The 19,654-nt window shown below is 43.2% G+C and overlaps 1 protein-coding gene across 43 annotated transcripts in view; it reads left to right on the top strand.

Annotated features, from left to right (window-relative positions):
- The window catches only part of LOC126867505 (microtubule-actin cross-linking factor 1, isoforms 1/2/3/4), a 51,181-nt gene extending 32,125 nt beyond the window's left edge, over positions 1–19,056 (top strand). For 23 of the 43 annotated variants that reach the window (XM_050622023.1, XM_050622016.1, XM_050622021.1 and 20 more), the window contains 18 exons: positions 1,380–4,150; positions 4,404–4,415; positions 5,209–7,336; positions 7,426–7,673; positions 8,465–8,539; positions 8,895–9,066; positions 9,145–9,262; positions 9,338–9,567; positions 9,641–9,758; positions 11,078–11,140; positions 12,639–12,790; positions 15,962–16,124; positions 16,221–16,358; positions 16,443–16,620; positions 17,099–17,161; positions 17,550–17,669; positions 18,109–18,168; positions 18,430–19,056. In XM_050622023.1, the coding sequence (XP_050477980.1) occupies positions 1,380–4,150; positions 4,404–4,415; positions 5,209–7,336; positions 7,426–7,673; positions 8,465–8,539; positions 8,895–9,066; positions 9,145–9,262; positions 9,338–9,567; positions 9,641–9,758; positions 11,078–11,140; positions 12,639–12,790; positions 15,962–16,124; positions 16,221–16,358; positions 16,443–16,620; positions 17,099–17,161; positions 17,550–17,669; positions 18,109–18,168; positions 18,430–18,592 (6,972 nt within the window). In that variant the 3' untranslated portion in view covers positions 18,593–19,056. Of the gene's footprint in view, positions 1–1,379; positions 4,151–4,403; positions 4,416–5,208; positions 7,337–7,425; positions 7,674–8,464; positions 8,540–8,894; positions 9,067–9,144; positions 9,263–9,337; positions 9,568–9,640; positions 9,759–11,077; positions 11,141–12,638; positions 12,791–14,225; positions 14,333–15,316; positions 15,379–15,961; positions 16,125–16,220; positions 16,359–16,442; positions 16,621–17,098; positions 17,162–17,549; positions 17,670–18,108; positions 18,169–18,429 lie in introns of those variants that run through there. The other 20 variants (XM_050622034.1, XM_050622031.1, XM_050622035.1 and 17 more) reach the window with 15 other exon arrangements.
- Positions 19,057–19,654: the final 598 nt, after the last annotated feature.

Genomic DNA, 19,654 nt, shown 5'->3' with positions numbered 1-19,654 from the left:
CCAATTACATAGGATAATGCAATCTGTAGATAACATTTTAATGTTTATCACGCTTCGTCAAGCAACTGAAATGCAAAAGGTTAAGATAAGAAATAGAATAACAATTCGATTATGTATGATATTTATGGTCTTTATTCTTGCGTGTCATGATGAACAAATATTCAATCTGGAACGAATTACACGCGCCTCGCGGCTGTAGTTAGATCATGGTAAAGTCCTTGCCAGGGGGCATACACGACCCGCAAAATGCTAATTGCTCGACCGTCTTAATTGTCAACATGCACAAAATTGGCTGTGACCGAGTCTTCGTCCTTCTCCAATATTCTCAAGTCCGCCTACGAGCGGCACTCACGCATAACAAACTGGTTCTTAAATGGAATAATACGCAACCAGCGACAAAGATTCATCCTTCCCGCCGCTTCCGCGTGGGATCGATACACGAGCGTATATTACCGCGAGGCACGATAATTTTCCTTGCACAACTGGTGCTAATCAACATTCGTTTATTACGCTATCGTGATGATGACACGTTTCAAATTGTTGATGGTTGTATGTTTTCAACCGGGTCTGTCATTTTTCATTTTAATACACCATCGTACTTAATCCACTATGCTAATCGCTAACCGTTAAGGAAAACTGGGACGCTCGACAATTATGATGATTGGAGTTGCGATGGAAACAGAGAAAGGAATAAAAAGTTTTTTCTCCACATCATGTGTATGAAATCGACCGAATTATATGCACGATATTCGACGATTACACGATGCTTTAACCTTACTCCGATTTTATGAAGGTTGACATCAAGTTAGCATAGAGTTGTGTGCATGGCGTATTTAGGACAAATTAGCATGAGACAAGGGTCAAAAGACGTGTGTCATTAACCGCAAATGTATGCTTCTCCACTTGTAAAGAGCAATCGGTCGCGTTTCTAAAAAAAGAATTTGACTTTTTCACGTGCGGGTGTCTCGTTTTGCGAGTTTACGAGACGATCGGCGTTTTGCCAACTCTAGACAGTTGACTCAGACGCTCAGAGGTAATCGCGCTAATTAAACCTTCGTTTTGAATCGTTCCGTTGTCATTTTGTATGAGCATATTCTGCGAAAGTCCTCCTTCGAGAGCGATCTACAGCCCTTGACACACGACACAGCTTCTAAACGAGCGGTACGCGGCTCAAATTTTTAAATCTGCTACGACGATAGATCTACTCGATGAGGACGATCGTGGTAATGTCGTTTGATAGAAGTGTGGCGCCGTAATTAAAGAGAGAAAGATATAATAGGAAGAGAGGATGCATTTCGTCCGGGATCGGCTAGTGGATTCGTCAGTAAGGCTACCTAGCAGGCCTCGGACGAAACGTGATCTTCATTTTTTCTGAAAAGTTCCAGGAGGCTCTGGAGGGTCTCCAGAAATGGCTGACGGACACAGAGGAAATGGTATCCAACCAGAAATCACCATCGTCGGATTACAACGTAGTCAAGGCTCAATTACAAGAACAAAAATTCCTGAAGAAGATGCTAATGGATCAGCAAAACTCAATGTCCTCCTCGTACAACATGGGCCAAGAAGTGGCGGCTGAGGCGGAGCCTAAGGAACGGAAGAAGATCGAGAAACAACTGAAAGATTTGATGGCAAGATTTGATAATCTTACAGAAAGCGCTGCTAAGAGAATGGAAGCACTTGAACAAGCGATGGGAGTAGCGAAACAGTTCCAGGATAAACTGATACCACTTCAAACTTGGCTGGACAAGACCGAAAAACGCGTGAGAGATATGGAGTTGGTTCCAACGGACGAGGAAAAAATCCAGCAACGCGTTACCGAACACGATGGCCTCCACGAGGATATTCTGTCAAAGAAACCTGAATTCAGTGAACTTACAGAGGTTGCTAGTCAACTAATGTCTCTGGTAGGCGAAGATGAAGCCGCTGCTTTGGCTGACAAACTTCAGGATGCGGCTGATAGATACGCTGCATTGGTCGAACGATCAGAATCTCTTGGTAACTTACTTCAACGTTCGAGACAGGGTTTACGTCATCTGGTACTCAGCTATCAAGAACTTCAGGCTTGGATGGAGGGTATGGAAATCAGATTGTCGAAATACAGAGTGCTGGCAGTGCATACGGAGAAGCTTCTTCAACAAATGGAAGACCTAGCTGACTTGACCGAAGAGGTTTCGACTCGACAGACGGAAGTAGACAGTACCACCGATACTGGATTGGAATTAATGAAACACATCTCGAGCGACGAGGCGCTTCAATTGAAAGATAAACTCGATTCTTTGCAACGGCGATTTAATGATTTGGTTAGTCGAGGTTCCGACTTGCTGAAGCACGCGCAAGAGTCTCTTCCATTGGTGCAACAATTCCATGATAATCATAATCGTTTAATGGATTGGATGCAGGCTGCGGAATCGGCACTGCAATCAGCCGAACCTCGCGAAGATGAAATTATTAGATTAGAAATGGAGATATCGGAATATAGACCAGTTCTAGACAAGATCAACGCCGTTGGACCGCAGTTGTCTCAGTTATCTCCGGGTGAAGGGGCGGCCACTATCGAAGCTCTAGTCACCAGAGACAACAGGAGATTCGCAGCCATTGCCGAGCAGATTCAACGAAAGGCTGAGAGGCTTCAGCTGAGTAAGCAACGTTCGCTTGAAGTGATCGGTGATATCGACGATTTACTAGAATGGTTCCATGAAGTGGATAATCAATTAAGGGAAGCAGAACCACCGAGCAGCGAACCGGAGATCATCAGGGTACAATTGAAGGAGCATAAAGCCTTGAACGATGACATATCCAGTCAGAAAGGACGTGTTAGGGATGTGATATCCACGGCAAAGAAGGTGATCCGTGAAAATGGTCAATACGAGGACAAATCTACGATCAGAGAAAATATGGAGGACTTACGAGAAACCATGGAAATCGTCTCCGGTCTTTCAATGGATAGACTCGGTGCGCTGGAACAAGCTTTGCCATTGGCTGAACATTTACGCGACACTCACATTGATTTAGTCAGCTGGTTAGAGGAGGCTGAACAACAAGTCGCAATGCTTCCTATGCCTGCTTTAAGACCCGATCTAATAGCCGCCCAACAGGACAAGAACGAGTTCCTCGTGCAGAGCATCAACGAACACAAACCTTTGGTCGAGAAGCTGAACAAAACTGGTGAAGCATTGTTGAAGCTGTGCAACGAAGAAGAAGGTATCAAGATACAGGACATATTGGAAGCAGACACCACTCGATATGCAGCCCTCAGAGCAGAACTTCGTGGTCGACAGCAGACTCTCGAACAGGCACTTCAGGAATCTTCTCAGTTCTCCGACAAGCTGGAAGGAATGCTGCGTGCTCTCTCATCAACTGCTGATCAAGTAAATGGCGCCGAACCGATCAGCGCTCATCCTGGTCGGTTAAGAGATCAGATGGAAGAGAATTCCGCTTTGGTCGACGAATTGGCTCAAAGATCCGAGGCCTATGCGGCTGTGAGGAGGGCCGCTGATGACGTGATCAGCAAGGCAGGTAACAGAGCTGATCCAGCCGTAAAGGACATCAAACGGAAGCTGGACAAATTGAACAAACTATGGAGCGACGTGCAAAAGTCGACGACCGACAGAGGTCAAACGTTAGACGAAGCTTTGGCGATCGCCGAAAAATTCTGGTCTGAGTTGAATGGCGTGATGTCGACTCTGCGAGAGCTTCAGGATGCTCTTGCTGGTCAGGCGCCACCAGCAGCTCAACCTGCTGCCATTCAACAGCAACAGGTTGCCTTGCAGGAGATTAGGCACGAAATCGACCAAACGAAACCGGATGTCGAGCAAGTACGAGCATCTGGTCACGAGTTGATGGGTCTTTGCGGTGAGCCAGACAAACCAGATGTTAGAAAGCATATCGAAGATTTGGATCAAGCCTGGGATAACGTAACTGCCCTATATGCCAGAAGAGAGGAAAATCTGATCGATGCTATGGAGAAGGCCATGGAGTTCCACGAGACCTTGCAAAATCTTTTGGAGTTCCTACAAGAAGCCGAGGACAAGTTCTCCAGTATGGGACTGCTAGGAAGCGACATCGACGAAGTTAAAAAACAGATTAAACAATTGGCCAATTTCAAAGCCGAAGTAGATCCTCACATGGTCAAGGTCGAAGCTCTAAACAGGTAACAAACGATTCTTTTCTTTTTGATTTCCCCTTTGCGATTTGTTGAATTTATGCGTGATCTCAAGGAAAAATCTATTTCGCGAGTTCCCCCACGAACATTTTTTCCGCATAGATTTACTCTAGTAATCTATTTATGATACCCCGCCGTGCGATATTCCATTTGTACGATAACGCAAGAAAGCCTCTCTACGTGTAAGCAGTGAGATTCTAATCCAACTTTTGTTTTTCCGCGCCGGTTCCTGAACGCATAGGAGTCTGATAAGGCAAGTCAACCTCTCTCTGTGTTGTAGCAGTAGTTAGAGCATGGCTTACAATCTTTTATATATATATATATAAATATTATACCTCGATTACACCTTCGAGTATGTAATAGATCCAGGTTACCCAAATGGCTCCGCCCCTTAGCCCTTTTAATCTCATAATTCCGTAACATTATCGTAATACCCCAGCTGAAGTCGGATGATTGGAATCCTTAACTGTCTCTGTTGGTTGGAGTTCGAACAGTATTTGGTCGACGAACGTATCTTGCCTGCATGTCTGCCTTGGCTGTTGCCTGGCTCGTGACGTGCCTGTTCTACTTACACATACCATATCGTAGGTATTTGCCCGTGGACTCGACGGAGGAATGAGTCGCGGATTTCCTTTCAGATGATGCCACGGAGTAACTCTATTGACGACTTCCGGGTTAAATAAATATTCTAGACAAGACAATTTGTGTAATACGTTTATTATGTGATTCTAATGATGTCATACGATATTAAAGGCATTCAAGGCAATGTGTAACATATTTATGGTAATCGAATAATATGAAGGGCAAAAGAACTTGTCGACGTCAAAAGAGTAATTCCTTACAATAATTTTGTATCGCTCCTTTCCCGTAGAATTCGTCGACCCTGTGTTCATTATGACTAAACATCGATTCTAAACGTACGAGTTTAAACAAAGGTCGGCATCCTTGATAAGCATTCCTATGGTGTATGCTTTCTCACATTGACGCGTACAGTTTTCGATCAACGATCTACGTAAATCACGCAAGTTTTTCTCGTGCAATTTCAGACAAGCTGCCGAACTGACAGAGAGAACGTCCTCGGAACAAGCTGCAGCCATCAAAGAACCGCTTGGTGCCGTTAACAGACGGTGGGACGGACTGCTTCGAGGCCTCGTGGAGAGGCAAAGGCTCTTGGAGAACGCGTTACTACGTCTAGGGCAATTCCAGCACGCTCTAGACGAGTTGCTGGTATGGATCGAGAAGACGGACGACACTTTGGATAACTTGAAGGCCGTGGCCGGCGATCCTCAAGTGATCGAAGTGGAATTAGCTAAACTGAAAGTACTTGTGAATGATATTCAAGCCCATCAGACCAGCGTGGACACTCTGAACGACGCTGGAAGACAGTTAATAGAGGATGGAAAGGGAACAGCCGAAGCTTCGACGACTGCTGAGAAATTAGGTACTTTGAATCGTCGTTGGCGCGATTTGTTGCAACGTGCTGCTGATCGTCAACGAGAACTGGAAGATGCGCTCAGAGAAGCACAAACCTTCACGGCGGAAATACAGGACCTTCTGTCTTGGCTGGGTGATGTGGACAATACCATAGTAGCTTCGAAACCTGTTGGAGGATTGCCGGAAACGGCTTCAGAACAGTTAGAACGCTTTATGGAAGTGTACAACGAATTGGAACAAAATCGTTTGAAAGTCGAATCGGTTCTTCAACAAGGACAAGCATACCTGAAGCGTGCCGATTCTACTAGTGCCGGTGGTCTGAATCACAACTTGAGGACTTTGAAACAACGATGGGATAATGTGACTGCTCGCGCAAGTGATAAAAAGATCAAGCTTGAGATCGCTCTGAAAGAGGCTACAGAGTTCCACGATGCACTCCAATCGTTTGTTGATTGGTTAACCAACGCAGAGAAGATTCTGACGAATCTGAAACCTGTGTCGAGGGTAATGGAAACTATCCTCGGACAGATAGAGGAACACAAAGCGTTCCAGAAGGACGTTGGAGTTCATCGTGAGACTATGCTGAACCTCGATAAGAAGGGCACGCATTTGAAATACTTTTCACAGAAACAGGACGTGATTCTAATCAAAAACTTGTTGATAAGTGTGCAACACAGATGGGAAAGAGTAGTTTCGAAATCTGCAGAGAGAACCAGGGCTCTTGATCACGGATACAAAGAGGCCAGAGAATTCCACGATGCTTGGTCCAATATAATGAACTGGCTCGACGAAACGGAGAAGACTTTGGACGAGGTTGCCAGTGATGGCGCCCTTGGAGGAAATGATCCAGAGAAAATCAAAGCTAGATTGAATAAGCACCGTGAATTGCAGAAAGCTCTCAGCGCCAAACAGGGTACCTATGACGCAACTATGAAGAATGGAAAATCATTAAAAGACAAAGCGCCTAAGAGCGACGAATTTGCTCTGAAAGAACTTTTGAATGAGTTGAAGAACAAGTGGACCACGGTTTGTGGTAAGTGCGTGGATAGACAGAGGAAGCTCGAAGAAGCATTGTTGTTCTCGGGACAATTCAAGGACGCTATTCAGGCGTTGCTGGAATGGCTTAGTAAGTCTGAGAAGCAGCTGGCGGACACCGGTCCACTTTATGGCGACCTTGACACTGTAATGAATTTGGTTGAACAACATAAGACCTTCGAGAAGGATCTCGAATCCAGAGTCTCTCAGATGGAATCTGTAATCAAAACGGGTCGCGAGCTTCTTGCTAAGGCGACACCTGATGATGCATCTGCTATAGGATCACAGCTTGCTGAAATAAATAATCTTTGGGACACGGTAACCAAGTTGTCCTCTGATAAGACTGAACGACTCCAAGAAGCCCTCAGAGAGGCTGAACGCCTTCACAAAGCAGTTCACGTACTTCTGGAGTGGCTGAGTGATGCTGAGATGAAGCTGAGATTCGCTGGACAGTTACCGGAAGACGAACAGGAGAGCAGAAATCAGTTGATGGAACACGAAAAGTTCTTGCGTGAATTAAGCACCAAGGAAATTGAAAAAGATCAAACTTTGGAGCTGGCTCACGTGATTCTTGCAAAGGCACACCCTGATGGAGCTTTGGTTATCAAACACTGGATCACGATCATTCAGTCCAGATGGGAGGAGGTTTCCACCTGGGCCCAACAAAGGAATCAAAGATTGGAGAATCATATGCGAGGACTTCAGGTATTAATCTTTTTATTGACGCTTAGAAATACGTATTGATTTCTTTTATAAATTTGTGAACTTTATTTATTGTTTTATTCATTCTTCAGGACCTCGACAATCTTCTGGAAGAACTACTGTCGTGGTTAGAAGGTTTGGAGAACACTCTCAACGCTCTTGAAGCTGAGCCTCTACCAGACGATAAAGCTACTTTAGAAATGTTGATTGTGGATCACAGAGAATTTATGGAGAACACCAGTCGAAGACAGAATGAAGTTGACCGCGTCTGCAAAGCCAGACAGATCAAATCTGCGAAAGATACGATGAAGATAACGAAGGCTAAGTCACCTGCCCCAACGTACGTTCATGCTCCTTTTTATTTATCTTTTGTCTTCGGACCCAATTTTTTTTTAGTGAGTTCAAATGTCAAGATCGCCGAAGATCGCGCTCGTCAAAATTCGTCGTTTGTTTGAGGTAGAGAAAGTAAACGAGATTCGCCTATGTGCTTCTCGATATTGATTTAAGTAACTGAAACGTTTTTTGTTCGTTTTCGTTTGCGCTTTGTCCTTTGGAAATTACACTTGCCCGTGCATGTGTTGCGTTTGATACTCTACTCTTCTAGTTATATTTATTTATTTTTTGTTTTGTTTTTTTTTTACTTTTTTCTTTGTCTACGTAAACGATTTTTGATAATGATTAAGTACGGACGTCTACGAGGACAGCTGGTGGTTTCGACAGAAAGGTGCGTTCACGAATAAAACGGGTTGTCGAGGTCTCTGATCGGTTCATTTCGAAGTAGCAGCATGGTATGTGATAGAGTACTTCTGAGTCTGAAAAAACGAGTACGGACACTCGAAGCGCATCCAAGGCGTTCACTTTACACGTACGGAGAATAGGCCGCTTTATCTAGAAACATTATTGTCAAATGAATATTAAATATTTTTTCTTTTATGCACAAGTAATGCTTGAATAGCATTCTACGTGGCCTATCCTCCTTCCTCCCTTCCTTTTTCCTTCGTTTGCTCGTCTCACAAGGAAACTCGACGATCGATCGTTGACATGGGTTTGAGCGATCGGTGCACGAAAATGCGAGTTCTGCCAGTATTGGGTAGAGAAATGTCAAGTGATGTGACGCATGTTCCTGTTTAGCCGAGCCAGCCCAGGCCGTGAGAGAACGCCCGATTCGTTGCCGCACATCGGCCCACGGTTCCCACCCAAAGGAAGGTTCGTCACACCTACCGTTACTTCGATTCTTCCTAATCATCCGTGCTTTGCTTTAAACCCCTAACACACTTTTCCATTTATCTTTCTATTTATCTTTTGCAGTTTAATCGATCGCGTCGGTCGTGTTATGGATGAACAATTCTCCTTCATAGATTATTTCATTTCTTTTCTTTCCTTCTCCATCTTCTCTTATTCGTGCTTTTTTTATCTGTTAAGTTTTGAATAATCATTGTGGAGGTCGTTTCTGGTGATTTACATATTTTATCGTTCATCGGCTTCCTTTGCCTTACATGCTTTGTTTATTTAATTCGCGACGAGGAACGGAGGTATTGACGTAATTTTTTGGTCCATATAGCAAAGGTGCCGAACCGGAATTCCGTAGTCCGAGAGTAAAACTGCTGTGGGACAGGTGGAGACACGTTTGGATGTTGGCGTGGGAACGTCAACGTCGTTTACAGGATAAGTATAATTATATCCAAGAACTGGACCGTGTCGCAAACTTCAGCTGGGAAGATTGGCGCAAGAGAGTGAGTATACAAGAAAGAATCATTAATATTGACTCGTCTTTCGTTTGTAATCCGACCACTAAAATTGTCCCATTACAGTTCCTGAAATTCATGAACCACAAAAAGTCCAGATTAACAGATCTCTTCAGGAAAATGGATAAGAATAACGACGGACTGATTCCACGCGAGGACTTCATTCAAGGAATCATGAACACCAGTGAGTTCCTTTTTTAACTTGTTAAATTTTTTTGATAACAAAATATAACATCATGAGTATGATTTATTCGCAAAGAATTCGAGACTTCACGGTTAGAAATGGGAGCGGTCGCAGATTTGTTCGATCGCCACGGTGAAGGATTGATAGATTGGAAGGAATTCATCGCGGCTCTAAGACCAGACTGGGAGGAACGCAGAACGTATAACGACACTGACAAGATTCACGATGAAGTAAAACGATTGGTGATGCTTTGTACTTGTCGCCAGAAATTCCGTGTATTCCAAGTTGGCGAAGGAAAATATAGGGTATATATTCGAAATTAATTTCTACTTTACGATTGGGGAGATTTTGTAATTCGAAAATATATCTGATTTTCAGTTTGGAGACAGTCAAAAGTTGCGGTTGGTACGGATTCTACGATCGACCGTGATGGTACGAGTCGGTGGTGGATGGGTAGCATTGGACGAATTTCTATTAAAAAATGATCCTTGCCGCGGTAAGTGTTTCTTTCATTTAATTTGTCTGTTTTTCTTTTTCTCTACTTCGTTATCGCCGAATTATGCCGTCGGAATCGATGAGTACGGACTTTTTCCTGGTCTAATTTTGAATGGTTTTCTTTACTATAACAACGAGTCTTTACAAACTTTCCTTCGACCGTTCCGTTTCGCCCCTACCAACCTTTGGACGTAACACAAATAGATCGGGTCTTAATCAAAAGTAAAACTTCACTATTTCCTTATCCTTTATCCTCATCCAAAAGAGGCAGCTAAACGCGTTTATATTTTTTTTACCAACTAAACAGACGTGTGGGATTTAATTGTTTGTCCTTTTGTTTGAGATACGTTTATTAACGTTATATGCTTCTTACCTTGAGTTTTATTGTTTCTGTCTTTTTGATAAGGGTACCGAAATTGTAAAATTGAAAGAAAGAAAAATCGAACTCAATTACTTTCCGCTGCCTCGGGAATAAATATTTACTTGTATACGCGTTCATTGACAAAAAAACAGATCGTGTAACATTTGTATCCTAAAAAAATATTTCATTCATCAAATTGTCTCACTAACGAACCCCCTCATCGATTCTTCCCGCGCGATCATTCTCATTTCTCTCCATTGTGTCGCATTTTTGTTGATGCTATGTATTCACCTACATTTGGTATACGTGTACGATCTCAGCTCCTGAGGTACAAAGTGTGAGCGTGACTAATCATTAATCGACTCTACGCGAGTTTTTTAACACCGTGTATATGAGCAGAAGAAGAAAGCGTGTGCTCGTTATGTACGACCTCCGCTTCGCGTAATATCTACCTGCGTACTCGCTAGATTTTCATTTCACCTTAATCACTGATCACAACGAACGACTCTCCGTTCCACGAATTACTTCAATATTCAGTTTTATCTTCTTTTTATCGTTACAAGTTCTGGCCGATTCTGTTGCATTAGGTTTTGCAAAACAAGTTCGTGGAACTCGATCGTTCAGTTGACTAGCAAGTTGACTAAAGCGATTATAATGTATCTTGATACTTAGGAGATTCATATTGCTTGTCACTTGTACGTAACTAACGTCATCCTCTGCCAGTCCCTCTGATCTCCAACCTTAACGAACAAAATAACAACATTCTACCTTGTTCCGTCGAATCATTTCATCTTTTATTGCGCACAATTTTATCGACGTACTTCCCCGATTTCATTACGTGTACATTTTTTAATTACGCATTCAGTTCATTCAGTATTGCATGCCTTCGTCTACTTTACATTAAAAAAGACAAAGAAACGGACCAACTAAAGTCCTCAAATCGTAATTAACTCGTTAAGTTTTTCTAATGCCGATACCGGACCCTAACAAACCGGAACAACATGAGGGTTGGTGTCCGCTCGGTGAGGATCTTTTTATATGGGAATAATTTCAATTCGTGGTCCATACGTTACATTTTTTCCAAAGAAAAAATATTCTTTTCTCACATTTCTTTTTACGCTCTATGAAACAGAAAGAAGAGCATCTTCAAAAATGTATTTTGCGATCGTACTGGCCACGAAATGAACATCCTGCATGGTACGTGTTTTGTACGTGTACATAAGTTTGCTTTTTCGCAACGAGTTCAAGTTTTGTTGTGTACTTTAGTTTCTTTTCATGTTTGTTTGTCGAGCAGAAGACTTCGTGTGTGTGTGTTTGTGTGTAAGTAAAGTGGCATGCAACGCGGAATTCTGATTTTGAATCGTTCTAACGGAGAATCTTAAACCGTGTTCGCGTAGATCTCGCGTTTACTTTGTCAAGATAGAACCGTCTTACCTTTCTCAGTCATCTTCCTCTTCCATTACATACCGAAATAATAAAATCCGTTTCTTCAAAGCCGTATTCACGTTTCTTTTTTCTTTTACTCGACAAGGGTTCCGTGTATATCGAGATATCTCATTTATCATTTACTACCGTCGTCGTCAAAAGTCAGCTAATCTTATTTACCCGGTCTCTAATTAGATTTTAGTCGAAGACAGATTGAATTTGACTATCTGCGTACGCTCTGAAATTAATTAACTAGTTGACTTTCGACGTCGACACGATTCGCATGGCATACGATCACTTTTCTAATAGCATAATTAACTGGGAATTATACATAAATAATGGGGAATCATAATTGAATTCATATGAAATCAAAGCGGTTAACGTTTCAAAAATATTCCTCGAATCTTATCGTGTCAACACGATATCCGTCTGATTTTTATCCTTAATTATCACTCGAACCTTTCACAATTATCGTCGGACGAATATTCTATAATACACTGTATTTTGTTTCTTTTTTGTTCTACCGTACACTCGCACATGAACATACCGCGTGCGCCGCTATCATTGCCTTTTAACTGATACTACCGCCGCTACTATCGCTACTACTATCTACTCTCGCTATTACCGCTACAATAACCTATACATTCTCTACTCTGTTACTCTCAACTCCAACTTTCTCTGTGCACGACACCTCAAACACCTCGCAACGATAAAACTCGACCAAATCGGCTCTTTAATCTGTCGCTATTGATAACGCGCATGATTACTCGATAACGCCGCTGTAACTACGCCCCTACCTACGTATATCTGATCGCTTTACGTATTCTGTATATCTTTGATCGCTCTGATTTATACTATGTTTCCTCTATTATTTCTCGGCTACCCGTTAATTATCTGCTCTATATATTGTTACCTCTTTCTACGCTCGTTTTATCTCCTCTCTCTCTCTCTCTCTCTCTCTCTCTCTCTCTCTCTGTCTCTTTGTAAAAAAATACTATTTTCTGTACTCTGGCCCCGCGCTCCCTTTCTCGACACCCTGCGATACATATCCCGTAACGCCTTCCTTCTAACTTGCGTGCACGCAACACACTGTAGCCAAGGGAAGAACGAATATCGAGCTGCGAGAACAATTCATATTGGCGGATGGCGTCAGCCAGACAATGACGGCGTTCAGATCGAAACCGAGCCCAACCTCGACGCTGCAGCGTACGCCAATCTCATCCGCGAATGCCGGACCCATCACCAAGGTAACGTGTGTGTATCATCATTCTCTCGTATCCTCGATCGATCCTTTAGGTCGCGATCGTCGAGTTTCCAAACTCATTCGAAAGTCATTCATTTCGTTTGAATTTCGCAATTTGACGAATTTCGATATCATGGTCCGGGATCGATCCGGGGAACCTTATGGCCTCCTTTGCGTAGATATGCGAGACCCGGCACACACGTGTCGAGGCAACTAATCTTTTCGTGTTAACAATCTGTTTATGTGAACGTATAACTCCTACTCTCAACGTAGGTTGCTACCTTGCTACTTGTTTATCGCCACTCGTGCATTCAAATTCGCAGTAACTGCGTGAACGAGGCCTAAACATTTGTATATCTTTTTCATGTCATCGAGTCGCGTGCTCGAGTCTGCCCGTTTGAGGGTGGTTTGAGAAAATGTATGCAACCTGGACCGCTGGATCGTTCGTTGATCCGTTCAGCCGCCCAAAAGCCGATCGATGCTCCACGGTGAATGATGTTGTCGGAGTTTCCTTAGTTCGATATCGATCGCAACGATCGCACGCATCGTAGATCCCTCTCCCTCATGTCGTTTCTATATCTCTTGACTTATCTCGGCTTTACTCCGGTCATCTTTCTCTCTGGTCTATATACGCCTAAGCTCGATCGACGACCTCGCTGTGATTTAGGTAAGTATTATACCACTGACCCGAGGAAATCAGGGACTATGTTTTTCTTTCCAATCTTCTGGACTCATTCTTTTTTATCCTCGCATGTGAGCATGTCAGCTTTCGAAGTGGTAGCAATCGTCGCACCTACAGCTACCTTAGCTCAGCCAATTGCACCTCGAGGTAATTGCTTTCAGCCATTCCTGTCCCTCATTCGGCTCAACTCCGAGGTCCTTTTTGGTTTTCAGCCTATCAAGTCCCCGAAAATATCTCCCGGCCCTAGCCACGCTGATACGCCCTCGAAATCGGGATCGAACGGGTCGTGCAGTGAATCGGGACGATCCTTGGCGCTTCATTCCGCCGAGGGAATACAGAGAGTACCTCACCTCAGGAGATGCGATTTCACGAGAATCTATCACTATTTTTTTTTCTTTTTTTTTTCCTGACGATTCTTTTCTTCTCTATCTCTATCTCTGTCAGAATCTGTACATTGAATCGTTAGAATCCAACGTTCGACGTCGGTTCCAGCAACGTGCTCGACATCGCCGTAATCTCCTCGATATTCCAGTGATCTGTCCACTTGACAGAGCGAATATGGAGCTTTTGATCGATGAATATATCAAGGCTGTTATAAAATAGTGTTTTATATATATGCGAAAAAAGCTTGGAGGAATTCGTAAGAGATCGGTCGAAAGATCCAATATTCGTTCGATCGACGGACAAACGTGAGAAAACCGGTGCTTTCGCCACATTTACGACCGGTGTATTCCTAAAATTTTCGTTTATGGTGTAGCGGAGGAGTTTATGAACCAGCTGACGCCGATTTTTGAGAGTTTGAGGCAAAAGGAGGACCTCCCGTGCTCGTATCCCCTCCACATGCACGCCCCCTCTTATCATTGGGTAAATAAGAAAACTCTGTCTACTCTTTTAATTTCTGCTGTCGATGGTGTGACACACATTGTATTATCCAATACAATTGATTAACCGTTTTATTTTATATTTTCTATCGAGTTCATCTTTATTTTCTGTTTCTTTCTCTTTGTTTCCTTTTTTATTTTTTTTGGGGTGATAGTGATTTGTCTTCCTCGAGTGCGCTTATCACGTTCCTCAGCATCGTGTGACGACCGATGGGAACGACTCGTTGTTCACGATTTCAACGCCCGACTATATCGTACCGATCTCGCTGTCCCGATTCTTGATCTCTGTTTCTTGTGTTTTTCATTTATATATATATATATATATACGTATATTTTGTAATTTGCGCTACTGCTACCGCTACCGCTGCTCTCAGCATTCCCGCAAGTATTGTCGTTCGATTCTCATGGCGATGCGCGCGTACATGAACACGACGAAACATCCCCCACGTCTCATGGCATCATCGCTTTAACGAGAATCATCTATGCATGCGGTAGAAATGGTAGTTTAGCTCGACGATCGTACTTTTCATGGTTTTTAGGCCGATTCGCGGGACGATATTTTTAAAAGAGCCGGCGCATGTATCACACTGAACGCGTAAAACGAAATTTCGTTTCGAGTTCGCAGTAGCTCTCGGGGTTTTTTATACTGTCTTTCGTTTCCACGTTCGTTAGCCTAATTTGCCGTGTCTAATTTCTTAAATTGGATGCCTCTGAACGATCTCCCCTTCCTCGTAGGACGAACCGAGAATTCTTCCAGCTCGTCTTCAAAACGATCGGTATCCTCGATCTCTTTTATATTCGCCCGCTTAGAATTTGTTACTATTTTCTTCTGGATCGAATATCGAGGGTGCCGAACGTTGTAGGACGTGTAACGTTTTTCGCGAGACGCGATTCGCGGATACGGTGAACTACTGTATCGAATATGTGCATAACGATCTCCTGTATTGCTGTATTGGTGCGTGCATAGTGGCGTTGATCGGAGATACTTCGAACCATCATAAGCTACTCTATCTGTCCCAACTTCCTCTGGTAAGTTTGCATGGATCTTTTTTTTTCCTTAGACGTAAAAAGTCGCTGTCTATCTCTCTCGAGCTACCACGGTGGTCTCTATCTTTTTCACTGGTCTTTTTGTTTTGTTTTTTTCTATACTTCTTCCTTCAATCGATCGATCGGTTTCTAGTTCGCATCGGTGGCGTTGAATGGTTATATACGAACGACCGAGGAGCACCGCGGAAAGAAAGAATCAGATTTCTTCGCGATATCGCTGATGCAAACGTCACGTGGCGGAAGGAAATTTGTAATTCTCTAAGTACAAAAAAAAAAGAGAAAAAAAGGAAGAAAAAGAAAAAGTAATTTTTCCAATTAAAATATTTATTTTTTATCGTTTGAATTCGCTTCCTTCCGCCTTGCGATTCGACGTGTATCGCTTCAACTAACAGTATCGGCGCGTCCCACTCGCGCGTCGACCGGTTCAAACAATTCTCGCTATTTGTCTATCTGTTTGTTTGCCTCTCTATTTCTACCGTGTACTCGCCTCCTCTGGTAGAACGCATTTTTCCGTTTGGTTTCCCGTCCGTGTTCGCTTAATCAAGATGAGCTTTCTATCGCGTAGGTGAGGGAACGCAGCGCTCGCAGCGTTCCCATGGGACAGTCGCGAGCATCGCGCTCTTCGTTGAGCGCCGGAACGCCGGACAGCCTAAGCGACAACGAGAGCTCCTTCAAGCTTGGCTCCGCCAGGAAAACAAGTACACCCTACAGAAGCTCTATGACACCGGGTAAACAATTCTATCAAATGTTTTTATCCTAGATTTTAAATCATTTTTTAGTCAATTTTTTGGGGTAATTTTATATTCATCGTTCGATAACTGCAGGCGGTAGTCGACCATCCAGTAGGCCAGCTTCGAGACCAACGTCCAGACCAACCAGTAGACCCGGAAGTAGGCCCGCATCCAGGCAAGGAAGCAAACCACCGAGTCGCTATGGTTCCACACAATCGTTAGATAGTACTGGTAGGTACTTATGAAAGATCAACAAGCTTTTATTCGTTTTAATATTTGGAATATGTACTTTCTTTGTGTTTCTATTAATTTCAGATGATTCGACAAATGTGAGCCGCATTCCACGCAGAACGGCAGTCAGCACGACAGGGAATACTCCTACTTCTAGCAGACACAATAGTGTGTCAGGAAAGCGCTTATCGGTGAACGGTTCGAGTTCACGACCTCGAACGCCCACCGGCCTGGTTAGTCCTGCCAGTGGTGTTCCAGCGAGGTTTGTACCGACATCTTCCGTTTTCCCGTGTGTTTATCTGAAAAAAAGATACAGAAATTTATCTGCGATCAACTAACCTCGCATCTTGTCGAATCTAGATGATTTTGTCGCATCGTCAATTCTCGTGGTAGAGACATTAACGACGGTCGTATGTATCGTGACCTATTTCGCATCTCGTATTCCTATAATCTTGGAATGATATTGATCGACGTGTCGTGTGCAAGATACGGTGTTCGTTCTCCCGGCATTTTGTTCATTTTTTACCGTTTTGTTTTTCCTTTTTTGTTTCGTTTCCCTTTTTTCATCTGTTTCTCCTTTTCTTTTTTTATTATTCGTTTTCCGACGAACGAAATCTGCGAATAATTTAGAATTAGAGAAAGCAGAGACCACGGTTTTAGAGCCATGCCTATTAACCATTCGGTACTCACGTGTCAGTTAACGACGATTAACGTAAGTTTAGTTAATAACATTTTTTTAGGTTTGGCACGATCCATAGAGCTTCGAGCATTCCAACCCTGACTGGTGTCGGCACACCGATCAGGTAAACTAAATTAACAATTATGGAATCGAGGTCAAAATTGGCGATTGGCTTTAGCTTCATTTGTCACATGTTATATACTACATACATAGCGCTATTAAGGTGGACTGTCTAAATCACGGTGCCTCGTATCATGTAACCACTCTTCTAAGTTCATATCTCTATCGCGTAGGCAATGCTCGCAGTGGTGATGGAGGTGTTTTCTTTCCATTCATTTTTATTTTCTGTTGGATTATCTGTTATCTCGGTTTAATTACTCGTGCTTTTTTTCGCGGCATGTCAAAGGGAAGAAGGAAACGATTAAATCAGTCGAAAAAGCTAAAAGGGGAGCGCGATAGGTATACCGCGTACGATAGTTGATTAACTGATTAATTGAATGGTGATGGTTTAGCCGTTCGAGGATCCCCGTATATGTGGGCACGGATATAAAATCCCCACAATCGACGACCAGCAATATTTCCACTCATTCTACGCAAAGCAACTACTCGACGGTTTCTACCGATTCTACCGGGTATGGCTGAACTCTTTCCTGCTCTTATTAACACCGTCACGTCTTTTCTGATTTTTTTTTCTTTCTGCACTGGATGTCATTTGCATGCGCATTGGAATATCCTTTTTGATTTGGTACTTTTTTTAATGCTTTCACATATTGTAGTATCGTTTCCATAGGAAGCGAGTTTACGATAGCAAAGTAAGTAAATGCTTCTCGACGAACGCAATCGTTCAACGAAAAGATCTGTATTTGACGATGAACGATCGCGCTGCTCAGGTGAAAATTACTTAACACCGATCGCAAACGTGTATGTTTTATACGTTTGCCTTCGGTGTTCGCACAATTATCACAACGTTTGATTTGCAGCTTCGCCCTATTAACGGCTGTATTTCATCCTGCAGCACCGCTTAAGATCTACTTAATAATATGGTATCGTGTTTGTTTTCTAACACTATAGGAGCAGCTCGATGTGTACAAATTCAGCAACTAACACCTCGTCGGCCGTTAAGCGAGCTAGGTAATCATCGTTTCGGTCTGATTCGGTTTACACGTAATCTAGTTTGTCGCTTATATCATTATGATCACGCGGACCGTCCTTAAAGAACCCAGACGGACATAGCGGCAATATTTACACGCATTTATATTTAATACGCAGCCGATCGACCAATCTGCGTATTTTTTGTTCGCGTGACCGATCGATTTCGATCAACGAATCGATCGTGTTCAATCCGTAAACTGTGAGAATCTAGTATAACACAAACTACTGATTTTTCTATAGAACAAGGACACCGTCCAGTGGATCGAGCACGCCACTGCCGCCTTCTTTGAAGCTATCCAGGAAACCTTCTGGAGCATCGGATACGTCCGTATCGACCACACCGGCCACTAAACGAAAAGGCAAACCAACGCCGATCGACCAACGGGCGCCATTCCGATTATAGTCAGCAGATATCATCGTAGTCACTGAAAGGCCAAACATTTCTGAAAAGCTGCGATCGTCGGCGATCGAAACGAGAACACGTCGACGCTTAGGATATTCTAATATATAGTAAGAATAGATTCGAATGCGCAAGGCCGTTACCCGAGAGAGTTGCTCGTGTCGTTGCTAGCTTTCGCTGCTTCGGATAATTAACGCCAATATTCTTCTTGGGGACGTCCGAATCGAGTGAAAGAGCTTAATATTATTGAAATATTTTGTAAAAAAGAAGAAAGAGAAACGAAATGCATAGAAACATGAGGAGATGATAGAATGGACGCGGTTACAAAGCGATCCAAAAAGAAACAAAATTATTGCGGAAGTGGACGTCGGTTGTACGTAAGGAGGACGATACGTACGAGTTAGACATAAGTTCCGCGACCGAGCGTACCAATTAACTCTTTCGTAATAAATTTTCTTTACTGCGAATAGCGATAACGATCATTATTAATGTAAATGTAATTTTACGTTATCCATAGGACTAGGTTTTTACCGGTCGAGTAACACTGATGATTAACGTTTCATGTTTCGAAAAGTAAAAACCGTTGCCGCAATGTATGCGTATTCAAGAATCACAGAATTCGACGATGCGATGTACGCCAGGTCCCGCGTCGCTGACTTGATCGATTCGGTCGATCTTTTTCGTTGTTTCGTTTTCTTTCGATCGTCGTGTTTTTATTTCTTTTACAATCGTTTTCTCTCTGTCTCTCGTTTACTGATGGAGAAAGGGCCCTACGGAAAGAGCAACACGAAACCGAAAGGATATCAACAGGAAAATAGTAGGCGCGCTGTATATGTACATATTGCTCGATTCTCCGGGTCGGTGTCGCACCGGGAACCACTCCGCGAATAAGACAATTTCCTAAAAAATAAAAGACACAAATTACGCTACACGCAACGATTGCCTTAGGTCTATCGCCGTAAACCGCTTCTGCGCGAATCGTACCTGCCTACCGAAGTGAACCGACGCACGGATGAACCGGACGGGCCCTTAGAAATGTCGGCCAGGCGAACAGAGAACGCGTTT

This window comes from Bombus huntii, chromosome 7 (assembly GCF_024542735.1).
Source record: "Bombus huntii isolate Logan2020A chromosome 7, iyBomHunt1.1, whole genome shotgun sequence".
NCBI lineage: Eukaryota > Metazoa > Arthropoda > Insecta > Hymenoptera > Apidae > Bombus > Bombus huntii.
This window is presented reverse-complemented; position numbering and strand designations above follow the sequence as displayed.